The 12,677-nt window shown below is 54.9% G+C and overlaps 1 protein-coding gene across 1 annotated transcript in view; it reads right to left on the reverse strand.

Moving 5' to 3' along the window:
• SLIT3 (slit guidance ligand 3) overlaps positions 1 to 12,677 on the reverse strand; it is a 555,128-nt gene that overhangs the window by 15,808 nt on the left and 526,643 nt on the right. Inside the window, exons 29-32 of the mRNA XM_033096396.1 lie at positions 10,111 to 10,204; positions 5,279 to 5,416; positions 3,485 to 3,725; positions 1,536 to 1,666 (exon numbers count right to left, since the gene is read on the reverse strand). Of these exons, the coding sequence (XP_032952287.1) occupies positions 1,536 to 1,666; positions 3,485 to 3,725; positions 5,279 to 5,416; positions 10,111 to 10,204 (604 nt within the window). The remainder of the gene's footprint in view (positions 1 to 1,535; positions 1,667 to 3,484; positions 3,726 to 5,278; positions 5,417 to 10,110; positions 10,205 to 12,677) is intronic.

Genomic DNA, 12,677 nt, shown 5'->3' on the forward strand with positions numbered 1-12,677 from the left:
CAAGCCCAGATGTGGCTGACACCACAGGCCTGCCCTGGGTTCTCTCTCCCTTCCACTTGGCGCATGACCAGCGGCTCCGGGAACCATGTTCGGAAGCCCTGACTTCAGGGAACTCTGAGGCCACGGGATGCGCTCCTTCTGGTGTTTCTTGTACTCAACTGTCCTAACCGGCTGGTCCTCGCGCACCCACCCTCCACCTTGGACCTTCCGCTCGGTCCTTTAGGCTTATCACTGCTGCTCTCCCCGCTCACACAAATTCTTCCCTTTCAAGACCCTCTGCAAGGGGCTCCTTCCCCGGGAAGGTTCCCTTGTGAGCCAGCACTTCCCAGACTCCTCCATCACCAACACCTGGAAGCTCCTTAACACACAGATGGCCCTGCTGACCCCAGAGCTTCCCTCAGCCGGCCTGGGGGTCGGGTCTGAAGGGCGTTTCTAACAAGTTCCCAGGGGCCACTGCTCTGGGACCACACTTCGAGAACCACTGGTTTAACTGACGGTTTTCAACAGGGTTTTCTGGGGGTGTATTGGAGGTCATCGGGGAAGTCTGAGGAGGGGAGGTCTGCGCCCTCCAGCAAGGTCTGGCTCCTGTGTAAGTGTTCTTGAGTTCGATATAAAAGTTTCGGTTGGAGAAACTGGGGAAAAAAGTCTGAAAATGGCTGCTCTTGCCCCAATCTTTATCAAATGGACTCTTGCTTCAGAGGAGAAAGTCAGCCTCTGAATGCGGGTCTCAAATACCCTCCTCCCGCCAGCTGTTTTACCTGATTTTGGGTGTAACAGACCGACACCTCTCCTAAGAGTCATCTTTGTAACTATTACAAAAATATGGATAACTACAAGAATTCTTTACTTTAGTAATTCAGGGTTACTTTTGCTGAAAAGTAGACCACGAGTCTAACATATCTAAGATCTGTGATTGCACAGATGCTATTACTTAAGATGAAGCTTGAATTTAGCTCTCCCTGCTCACACAAATTCTTCCCTTTCAAGACCCTTTCAAGAAGTGAGCAGATTTCCAGTCGATGCGAGGCAGCGTGGTAAGGAGCAGCACAGCTGACAAACCGACACTGTAGAACTCAGCGTGCCTGTTGGAAAGCCCGAAGTTCAGGAACAACTGTCCTTCAGAACAGTTTGAAAATCACTTTAGGCACAGTCCTACCTCCCTCAGAGCCGTGGAATGTCTTCCCCTTGAACTGCATGCTAAGCTCCCTGTTTTCTTTCTTAAACTAATAAAAGATTAGGGTGACATTTTGAAAAGGGCACCTCATTAAGCAGCCTGGTCCCCATTGGAGCTCAGGGGCTCCTGCAGTAACAGCCAGCTGGCCATTTATCTTGTGGTACCGAGGTGTCACCTCCCCCGGGTCTGCCTTCCTCTCCGGCCTCTTCCTCCCACACCATCTTTCTCCCTCCCACCTGCCAGACCCAGAAAGGAACAGTGTAGATGTTGGGGACTCGGGAGAAGAGGCATCAGTTACCCAGCAGGGCTGGAAGCAGGTGGCCGACGTGGCGACCACACATGGAGGGACCGCGGCTCTTACCTGTACACCGTGGTTGGCGGGGAACTCAGGCTGTCGTAGACGAGCCTCACGTGGCCTTGGTACAGCTCCAGTGCCAGGGGGTCGTTGTCCCCTTTGTAGAGAAGGATGCCGTTGTCCTTGTCAGTGGCCACCTGGAGAGAGGCACGAGCATTAGGGCTCTCCTGAGGCCGAACCTCTCCACCTGATCTCAGAGCCTCTTCAGGTGGCATCTTCTGGACGACCCCCGGAATCCATGTCCCGATGTCCCCCTCCCTCTAGACTGTGAATTCCCGGCAGTAAAGCCTGTACTTATACATACCCCGGCAAATGCTGACGGGGTCATTCAACTCAACAGACATTTACTGAGCACCATCACTTTATGTTTCAACCTACCCACCTGCCTGTCGGGAGCCCTGAGCTCTAACCTGGCCTCTCCCGCTGACGGGCAGCGTGGTCCCACCCAAGTCCCTGCCCCTCTCGGGGGCTCAGTCTCTCTGTACAAAGTGTAATAATAATTACAAACAAAATGCTGACAATTACCATTGAGTTCAGTGTTTACTATGAACTGGGCACTGTGCTAAGAGTCCTCTGGAGAACTGTTAAAAACCCCCGTGTCTGGGCTTCACCCCAAACTAATTACCCATGAGTCTCTCTCTGGGGGGCGGGGCCCAGGCAAAGACAATTTGAGAAGTTCTCCGGGTGATTCTAACGTCCGGCCAAGGCCGAGAACCACTGGTTTCCGAAGTTGCTGCCCAGACGGCACCCGTTTGCCGGGCACCCGGCTGCTGGGCTGGGTCCTCTGACTAGTCTGCTGCTACCTGGCACAGGTACAGCCTGAAGGAACGGGCTGTGGAGCAGGTTGTCTGATAGGATGGAGTGTCTGGGTGCTGCTCTGGCTAGTTGGGACCCAGGGTGGGTGGGACAGAGGGAGGAAGGCAGGAGGGCAATGAGGACCCAGGAGGGGGTGACGGCAGCCAGAGCTTCCTTCTTGGTGGGGCCCAGGTCAGCGCTCCTCTCAGAGGCCTGCCCACTGGACTGTAGGCCCCACGAGGCAAATGAGGCAGCTTGGACTTCTTGCGCATTTCTGTAGCCCCAGCACCTAGAACGGTACCTGGCATGGACGGCACCTAACAGGTCTTTGTTGAATGAGTATTTGCTCCGTAAGCTTAAGGCTGGGCTAGCATGGCCTTAACAAAAGGGGGCCTTAAGGGCAGGGCCCCCTTAGCAACACGTGGCAGAAACTACTAATCGGCCTACACCCTCTACCTGTATCTGCGGGGTTCCCCCTCCCCAGCAAGCTCCTTTCTCTATCATACAGAACTGCATTTACTTCTCCCAGAAATGCAGTTTGGAATAAGTGTGCTGAGGTCCACAGATGAGGAACCCGGAAGAAGTTAGTTGAAAAGCACTGGGTTCATACTGAATGGTTTTCCATTCCCTGCTTGTGTGCGCCTCTGGACCTTTGCACACGCTCATCTCAGCCTCTTCATCCTGCCCTGTCAGCCCCTCGCCCTCTTCCCCCTTTCCAGGGAAACCCACTCCTCCTTCAGCTCCCAGCTTGGTTATAATGATAACCAAGGGGGGGAACCTTCCCTGATTCTTCCCAGCAGAGGGACCACTGCTCTCCCTGGGTGCTTCCATCACACCCAGGGCTGTCATCCTCCCTTGTTGTCCTGCTCTAGGCAATGGGCGTGGCCTGCCTCATCCACGATTGAATTCTCATTGTCCAGCACAGTTGAATGAATATTTCCTACAGACATGAATGAATGAGGCTGGAAGTGGGGGCTACTGGTCACCGTGAGCGCTGGTCAAGGGTTGTCTACGGAACCCTCTGGACACGGCCGGCCCAGATCCCCAAAGCTGGGGGGGGGGTAGGACCGCTCTGATCTGGGGTGCCCCCGCTGTTCTCAGAACAATCAGAGCTTGGGGAGTGTGGGATGCGTCTGCAGGCTGGGTGGGCTGGCGCCTACCTGCAGGGAGATGTTGGCCTGGGGCCGGGCCTTGGCGGAGGCCAGTTCCACGTAGGAGTCCTTGCCCACAAAGTTGACAGTGATGAGCTTCTCACACCGCGGGCCGGCGAAGCCCGGGGGGCAGCGGCAGGTGGGCTCCTGCTGCACCACGATGCACTGGGCCCCGTTCTGGCACTCATACTGGTCACAGGGGCTGGTCTGCAGCAGGACCATGGGTGGGGGGTGCTCGCAGAAGAGCCCGCTGGAAGGGGGTAGAGAAGAATGAGGGGGGATGAGACCATCAGTTATTTTGGCCAAAGAGCCTCTGGCAGAGAGGTGGGAGCAAGATGGGAGCCGGGATGAGGTCCACGGTCTAGTTCCAGCCCTGTTTCTAGCTGGGGCAAGTCTTCCTTGTCCAAGCCCCAGCTCCCCCAGTTTTAAAATAATCGGCTTGGATTAGAGCTCAGGTCCCCAAATTTCAGAGTGATTAAGAATCACCTAGGATGAACTTGTTAAAAGTGCAGGTTCTCATGTTTTCACAGGTGAATGGACAAATAAAATGTGGCCTATACACAAAATGGATGACTATTGAGCCTCCAAAAGGGAGGGAATCCTGTCACACGCTACCGGATGAACCTTGAGGACATTATGCTCAGAGAGAATATAAGCCAGTCACAGCAAGACAGGTGCAATATGATTTTACTTATATGAGGTCCCTAGAGTGGTCAAGTTTGTCGGGACAGAAAGTAGAATGGTGCTTGTCAGGGGCTGGGGGCAGCAGAGAATAGGGTGTCAAAATTTAATGGGTACAGAGTTTCAGTTTTGCAAAAATAAAAAAAAAAGCTCTGGAGGGTGTACAGCAACGTGAATGTACTTCATGTCACCGAACTGCACACTTAAAAATGACTAAGATGGTACAGTGTCTGTATAGTTTACCACAATGAATAAAAGTGTTATAAACAGTGCGGATTCCCGGCCCCTTTGCCTCACCTCCCAGTCCTAATTTAGCAGCTGTGGGGCGGGGCTCACAGGCTTCTGAGCTCGCAGGGCTCAGCCAGGCTTTGGAAGCACTGGCCTTGAGAACTCGGGTTTCTTCCAGGCTCTCCTTCCCAGCCTACGACCAAGGCTCATTTGCATGGCTGGGTTTATGCCACCCAGTGGGTACTGATACAGACGGAACTGTCGCCGGTCGGAACCCCTTACATGTGGTCCCTGCCTTCCCTCCGTCATCCCCGTGCCCTTTCCTTCCCGTCAGTGTGGGAGCTAGAGCTGGAACCCAGGCCCCTCCTTCCACACAGCTGTCTTCCACCACAGACAGCTCCTGACCGCCTGGCCAGTGCCTCCCATCTCCCCTTTCTCTCCTGGCATCAGTGACCGACCCCAAACCCTTCCATTCGCCTCCATTTCTTCTGCCACAGAGTACTATATTATGTTTGTTCTGTAACCAAGAAAGAAGATCCCTGCCAGCATGACCATGTGGTTCCCCCCACCCACCTCCTGCAAGCTGGGCTCCAGGGGGGTGGCACGTCCCATTCCATGGAATCAGTGCCCAATCATGACATGATGGGAGCTGGCCCTCAAGTCCAGCTGGACCTCACCTCCCATGCGGAGGTGACCTGGGCAGCTCTCCTCCCCGTCTACAATTCGGAGTTAACAATACCTGCTCTGGAACTTGGGAGGGCTAAGGAAGGTGTAGGGAGGAATAAAAGTGACTCAGAGACACAGAGCTGGGGCCGCCGTGGCCCTCCGGTAGCCAGCCCACCGGCCCCTGGCGTCTGGCCCAGATGGCACCTTCCTGAGGGCCCCGCCACGTACCTGAATCCCTGGGGGCAGACGCACGTGTAGCCATTGACCGCGTCCAGGCACTGGGCCCCATGGCGGCACCTGTGGGCCACGCAATCGTCACTGTCCACCTCACACAGCTTCCCACTGTAGCCAGGGACACACTCGCACCTGGAACACAGCAAAGCCGGGCTGCTGCAGGCCCGTCCAGGTGGCCGCACCTCCCTCCTCTACTGCCACAGGCTCCGAAAGCCTGTTCCCACAGTCGCTGTCCCCAGCCGTCCCCAGCCTCTGGTCCCTGCAAGTCCACTTTGCCTGCTTCCAGTGGGGCACCTTGTTTTCAGGAGCCAGGCTGAGGCATATAGGCCGGGACTCACTCAGGGTTGGGCTGGACCCACCACTTTGTAGAGAGCTCACAGCGCTTAGTCCTCGCGTGGTGCTGGGACAGTGCTAAGCACCCTCCTGAGTGCCTCCCTGAGGCCTCCCGCAAGGGGCTCCTCCATGACGGGGAGGAGACCAGGCTCCGAGAGAGTGGACTTTACGTACGTCCCCACAGTGCAGTGGGGTACATGCAGTGACGCCTCGTTTACACGGACTGTCGGACCCTGGTCTCAGGGTGTCAGCCACTCCCTCCCTCTCCGCTTCACCTTCTTCCTCTTTAAATGTGACTGACGATGAATAATTTCACCTCTTAAGGCTGTTTTAAAAACTAAGTGAGGCACACTGTGCAGCATGAGGCAGACACGGCGAATGATACATAGAAGGTGACGGCGATGACAGTGAAGATGACGCTCTTCGTACTCCCTTTGATTTTGTCTTATCCTTTGCTCATTTTCCCCAGAGATTCGGGCTGGGATAAGAAGTGTGAGTCCCCCTGCCCTTAACAAACACCTCATGCTCCCAGGTGACAGCAGGGCAGCTCCTGCCCCAGTCGAGGGCCCTGCAATGTGTCACCAGGGCCACCTGGTCCTGTGGGCCCAGGTTAACGATGTCAGAGAAAGCTGCTGTGCTGTGACTTGGTGTCCCTGAGTGGGGGCCCGAAACAGGCATCGCTGGGCTCCTTGTGTGGGGTAAGACTCTGCTGAAGTCCCAGGGAGAAACAGAAGGTACGGGACTCTCGGGCTTAGGCACAGCCACAGGCACAAACATAAACGCTTCCCGCCTCTTCAGCCTCCTGCAGGGCCTGGAGCCTGCGTACCTCTCTTGGCCCACCAGCTGAATTCTACTGGGCAGAGTGAAAATAACCACAGCCTTCCCAAGTCAGAGTAGGAAGGTGGTACCAACGGGGAGGTGGTACAGACAGGGGAATGTGGTACAGGCAGGGGAAGGTGGTACAGGCAGGGGAAGCAGGTACAGGCAGGGGAAGTGGTACAGGCAGGGGAAGGAGGTACAGGCAGGGGAAGTGGTACAGGCAAGGGAAGTGGTACAGACAGGGGAAGTGGTACAGGCAGGGGAAGTGGTACAGGCAGGGGAAGGAGGTACAGACAGGGGAAGTGGTACAGGCAGGGGAAGTGGTACAGACAGGGGAAGGAGGTACAGGCAGGGGAAGTGGTACAGGCAGGGGAAGGAGGTACAGGCAGGGGAAGGAGGTACAGGCAGGGGAAGTGGTACAGGCAGGGGAAGGAGGTACAGGCAGGGGAAGTGGTACAGGCAAGGGAAGTGGTACAGACAGGGGAAGTGGTACAGGCAGGGGAAGTGGTACAGGCAGGGGAAGGAGGTACAGACAGGGGAAGTGGTACAGGCAGGGGAAGTGGTACAGACAGGGGAAGGAGGTACAGGCAGGGGAAGTGGTACAGGCAGGGGAAGGAGGTACAGGCAGGGGAAGGAGGTACAGGCAGGGGAAGTGGTACAGGCAGGGGAAGGAGGTACAGGCAGGGGAAGTGGTACAGGCAGGGGAAGGAGGTACAGACTGGGGAACTGGTACAGGCAGGGGAAGTGGTACAGGCAGGGGAAGTGGTACAGGCAGGGGAAGGAGGTACAGGCAGGGGAAGTGGTACAGGCAGGGGAAGGAGGTACAGGCAGGGGAAGTGGTACAGGCAGGGGAAGGAGGTACAGGCAGGGCAAGTGGTACAGGCAGGGGAAGGAGGTACAGGCAGGGGAAGTGGTACAGGTGGCCAGGGTGGAGTGGAAAGCAAGACCTCAGAATACATAAAAGAACCTAACTGGGGAAGAAGAATCAGGACAAAGGATGGTCCTCGCTCCTCCCCGATTTAGGAGTGGACAGAAATGGCTCGAGTCACAAAGGGATCCTGGCATTGGTTTTGCAGAGCCTGGTTCAGGCTCTGGATTCATGGCTAGGTAAGGCAATCAGGGGCTGGGATGTCCCTGGAAGGGCACAAGTTCAACCACAGTGCAGTATGCTAAGATCTGATCTGTTTGCCTTTGCTCATTTGACTGGCAGAGTTGCGGGCTCTCACCTCGTAGCTCACACCCCCAGTCTTTTGAAGTCTCAGGTAGGGAGCGCCTTTGTGGGGTGCATGCTGAGCGCTGCCGTCCGGGATCTCGGCTAGTGCCTGCACCACCTTCCCCTCTGTACCACCTTTCCCTTCCTCGTAGGCTTCTGGGTCTGTGTCTCCTGAGCTCATAAGTGCCTGCAGAGCTACTCACGCTGGGGGGCCTTTTCCAAGGCATCAACAGCTGCTCAGTACTTACAGAGCGTCCCGCAAGGGGATCCTCCATGACAAGGGGGAGACCAGGCTCCGAGAGAGTGGACGTTACGTACGTCCCCACAGAGCAGGGACGCCTCATCAAGTCCAGCCCCTTAGGCATGGAGTCCAAGGCTACTGATCCGGTCTTCATGGGGAATTAGGGAAGCCGTGCTTACTTGCAGACCACGCAGTGGCGGTCTGGAGGCACATGTGTTTACGTCCTTCTTTCCAATGCCACAGTACTCTCCACACCTGCGCTTCTCAAACTTGGATGAGCACCCAAAACACCCAGGGAGCTCGTTAGTGCAATTTCCGCTTCAGGAGAGGCCGGGGCATTAGCCTTCCAGACAAGTTCCCACGTGGTGCTCACGCTGCTATCACGGGCCTCACTTCCAATAGCGAGAATCTACACATTTTATCCACCGCGAAAGAGGAGCCTGTGCTGTGATAACCTGCGTTCCCTATTGTTTTCAAAGGTTTCTTTTAAAGTATAAGGCTGATGCGATTTTCCTAGGTATTTGACCTACTGATTCTGGACGCGGGTGGGGGACCCAAGGGACAGCCTTGGTCCCAGGACACCAGGCATGTCCAGATGTCGCTGGGGACTCAGCCAGGCCTGGACTGACTCACGGCTGCCGCCTTCTCCATGCAGCGTGCCCAGGCAGCTCGCTTCACCCCACTCGGACAGCGGGTGACAAGCAGCCTCTACATCCTAGGATTGCTGGGTGTTACGTGCACGGTGCTGACACACGGTGAGTCCTCAGTGCATGCTGCTCACTGCCATCTTTACTTCTGTGATTATTTTCAGTGCTTGTGGGTCGTGTTCACAGTATTTTCAGTGCTTCGGCATGTTAGTATTTGAGTGTTTATATCGCAGATAGGCATACAGCACCGTCTGTCCTGTGGAGACCTCATTAGAACAGCACACAAGGAAATCTCCAAGGTTAAACAGCTTCAGACTCGGGGAAAGGTCTCTCGCTGACGTCCCTGCCGCCGGCCTTGTGATGTGAGTTGTTATGGTGATGGGAGCGGGGAGGGGGATACAGTTATAAAATGTTGCACTGGGAGGAGGGATTTTTGACTTAAAAGGAAAAAAATCCACATTATTGAGCTGGCAGTAGACCTCAGAATTCTCCATGTGTGCATAAAAATACTGTCTCAAGGTTCTGAAAGTTAGACCGGTTTCTTTCTTTTCTGTATTGTCCTAGAACTCAAGGGCCTTGGTTACAGTAGAGTGAGGTTTTGAGAGACAAGTACCAGAGGATCGTGGTCTCTGGCACTGCTTACGTTTCTGGCCTTCACTCCCCAGCACCCCGACCCCAGACCTGCACCCTGGACACTTCTGACCAGTCTTCACGCTCACTGTGCTTTTTCCAGCCGGCATCCTGAGCCTGTGGTCCACTCGGCCTAGAGTGCCGCCGACCTCCTCTGCACCTACACACATCCTGCCCACATCCCGCCCACATCCCAGCCACCATCACTGCCTGCTAGGCACACCCAAAGCCCTCTGCTTGCCAGTCCAGCCTGCTCTGTTTTGGGTTCAAGTTTATGGTCTAGGCATCTCTTCCCTCCCCTGTGCCTCTTCCTTCAGTTCTTCCTTCAGTTAAAGAGCAGCCCTGAACTGAAGTCCAATCCTGGGGCAGGAAAAGCAGGGGGAGGGGTCTTGGGAGGCACCCCTCACCCTCACTCACACACAGGTAACTGCTTTGCCTGAGAGCCCACCTGGCACATCTCTGGGGAGCAGGGGCAGATAAGGCAGCTTTGAAGGAGGGTACATGCGTGGAAGCACTGAAGCTTCCTTTGCTTTCAGCCAAACCAGAGGCCCTAACACACCTCGTGCATCTTCCCTGGTGACGAGCTCTAGGCTTGGGATGTCAAAAGAAAGGAAACAAGAAGACACACCCATGTTCCCCTCTCAGCCTCATCTACTCTAGACTCTTCTCCCACCTGTGGGCCCTACATCCTACCCATCCTTTGGTGTTCACTTTATATCCCGCCTCCTAAAGTAAGGGAGGGGGCGTCCCCCTCTGCTCCAACAGGTCCTTCTCTCCCATGCTGAGAACCCCAGCAGTACTCAGAGCCAGAATCAAGGACCCTAGAAATTTCTTCTTTTCTACGGGGAGGTGGAGAGAGAGAGCCCTAGAGCCTCTGCCTCAAACCTAGGCTGTGTGTGGCGTCCCCAGGACCCCATGCTGGGGGCACGAAGCCAAGACTTACCTGAATCCTTTGTCCAGGGAGATGCACTTCGCCTCATGCTGACACAGGTGCATCCCGGGCACACAGTGGTCAATCACCTCGTCACACAGCTCACCTGGTGGAGGGGGTGGAGAACTCAGGCATCAGGGGTCATGGAGATAGGAGCCCCGCATTTGCTGTCTTGGCACATCCTTTCCCCTGTACCTCAGCCTCGGTTTCCCTAGCAGTGACAATGGGAAGATTCCAGGATCTCTCCTTGGCCCTGACATAGCACTGGTATTTGTTTTCTTCGCTCCATCATTCAGAGGCTGCTGCAGTGAAACCACAGCGTGCCCGACCCTGGCCTTGGGCTCTGCTTATTTGTTTTTCTCATTCCACACCTCTTTATTGAGCACCTCCTGAGTGATAGGCACTGTGCCAGGTGCTGGGGACACAGCAGCGACCTGGTCCTGTTCCCCGTCCTCCCCATGGCCGTGTTGGGGAGACCTACAAATAAGCAGGCAATGACAACACAGAGATGGAAGCGGGAGGACGGGGGCCCTGAGGGAAGCCCAGAGGTTTCCTGGTGGTGCGGACATGGCGTAGCAGCACAGTTCACCTGTTACAGAGAAGTAAGCCCCTTGGATGTTCTCAGAGAAGAAACTATGGGAGGCATTCGGAATTCTGGTCTCTGGAGACATTCCCTTGGAAGTCCACAGAGCCACGAAATGCCTAACGGGCCATAAATACCCAGGGAAGGCCCTGGCATATAAGCCCTGCAAAGCTCACACCCTCTGAAAGTGTTTTGGGACTGTGAGGGGTGACATGGGATGGCAGGGGTGAGGCGAGTAGTAGGTGCACCTCTGAGCTTGGGATTTCCCCAAATTGCACCGGGTCACACCAGGTGGAGAGAGATCTCCGAGAGGCAGACTAGCTGTGGCCGATCTCTCAGAGCTGGGGTGTGGGTGTGGGTGTGGGTAAGAAAAGGCTGCCTACGGTCCCAGGGAATAGCTCAGAGGAAGAAGGGTCCAGAGGGTGGCTGGGGGGCGGCGGGGTGCGGGCGGGGGAAGAATGCCAGACACAGCTCTGGAGTCTGTTCTCCGCGGTGGTGAGACAAGCTGACCCTTAGCCTGTCCTCATTTTGCTGCCAGCCTTTCAAGACCACAGAGGGCACTGAGCTCTTGCAAGCCTCTTCTTCCTTCTCTGTGCAGAGACCCAGAAAAGTGGACAGGGGTCTGTGAGAGACCTGGGACAGACAAAGCCACGACACCCCATCCTCAGAACGAAGTGCACTACACCAGAAGTGCACCTGCTCAGCTGCAGACACAGGCGGTGCTCGGTGGGGGCAGAAAGCCACCTCCAAAGTGTCCCCTCAGCGCCAACCACTGCTCATTTGCCCGCCGTAAATTCAGCTCAAACTCTCTGCCCCAAAGCCGATTGTGAGCCCTCTGCCTTCTCTTTCTTCTTAGCTGTTGGGATGTTTACTCTCTCTCTGCTGGCCTTGAGCAGATTCTCTTGGGCCAATGATTTTAACTCTATGATTCCTCTCGTCGTAGGTAGAAGATGTCCCAGAAGGCCCTTGTGGGCGGACCTCAGACTTCTCTGTAAATCTAGCAGTGAGTTCAGTGCTCTGTGTACGGTAGGTGCACAACGAGTGTTGCTTGTTGCTAATTCAGCTTGGCTGTAATTACACTCTCGGAAGGTGGAAGACGTATGCCATGAGGGAGGCTGACCCTCGGCAGGTTTGCCCTGTACTTTCTCCCAGCACTGAGGCTTCTCTGGGAGCCGAGCGGCCTAGATTAAGGAGGTGGTTTTCTGGTGGCCTCGGCACACGCCTGCAGTCCCCAGGGCTTGGCCGGGACACGTGGCTGTTGGGCTGGAGGTCTGCATGAGGCAGCGGGGCCCCTGGGTTTCCGTCTCTGCCGGCCTCAGGACGGCTTCTGTTCATCCTCCTCATCTCCCCACCGCCCACCTCATGCGTGATGCCTCAGCCAGGGTCCACCAGGCTAGGGTGGGCGAGACCCTGGGTTGCGTCGTCCTGATCTGCATCCTGGTCTCAGGCTAGTATTTCCTGAGATATGTTTCTTGCAACACAGAGTGTCTGCCTGGGTAAGTGTGTTCGGGGGTAGGGCAGGAGGGAAGCTCTGAGATCAAATAAGGTGACAACATTAAACGGCTCTCTTTAAAGCAGGAATTGTCAGCACACCTGACATGCTAATTTGCATCGTGGGCTCCAAGAAGAGGGCTATTATTATACACAGTGCTTCCAAACCCTTTTGCTCATGGAGCCTTTTTCTCAAAGCATTCATGGAATTCAAGGAATCCCAGTTTACGACAGGCCAGGGTAGGTTGATCCTATAACAAAGTAGGCTGCTTGCACAACGTGGTTGCATTTTGTTCACAATCTAATGGTATGTTTAAGTATCCTCATTAGGGGCTGTTACTATGTTTCCCCAGAAATAAGACCTAGCTGGACAATCAGCTCTAATGCGTCTTTTGGAGCAAAACTTAATATAAGACCCGGTGTTATAGTAATATAAGACCAGGTATTATATTATATTATATTATATTATATTATATTATATTATATTATATTATATTATATTATA

This window comes from Rhinolophus ferrumequinum, chromosome 24 (assembly GCF_004115265.2).
Source record: "Rhinolophus ferrumequinum isolate MPI-CBG mRhiFer1 chromosome 24, mRhiFer1_v1.p, whole genome shotgun sequence".
Classification (NCBI taxonomy): Eukaryota; Metazoa; Chordata; class Mammalia; order Chiroptera; family Rhinolophidae; genus Rhinolophus; species Rhinolophus ferrumequinum.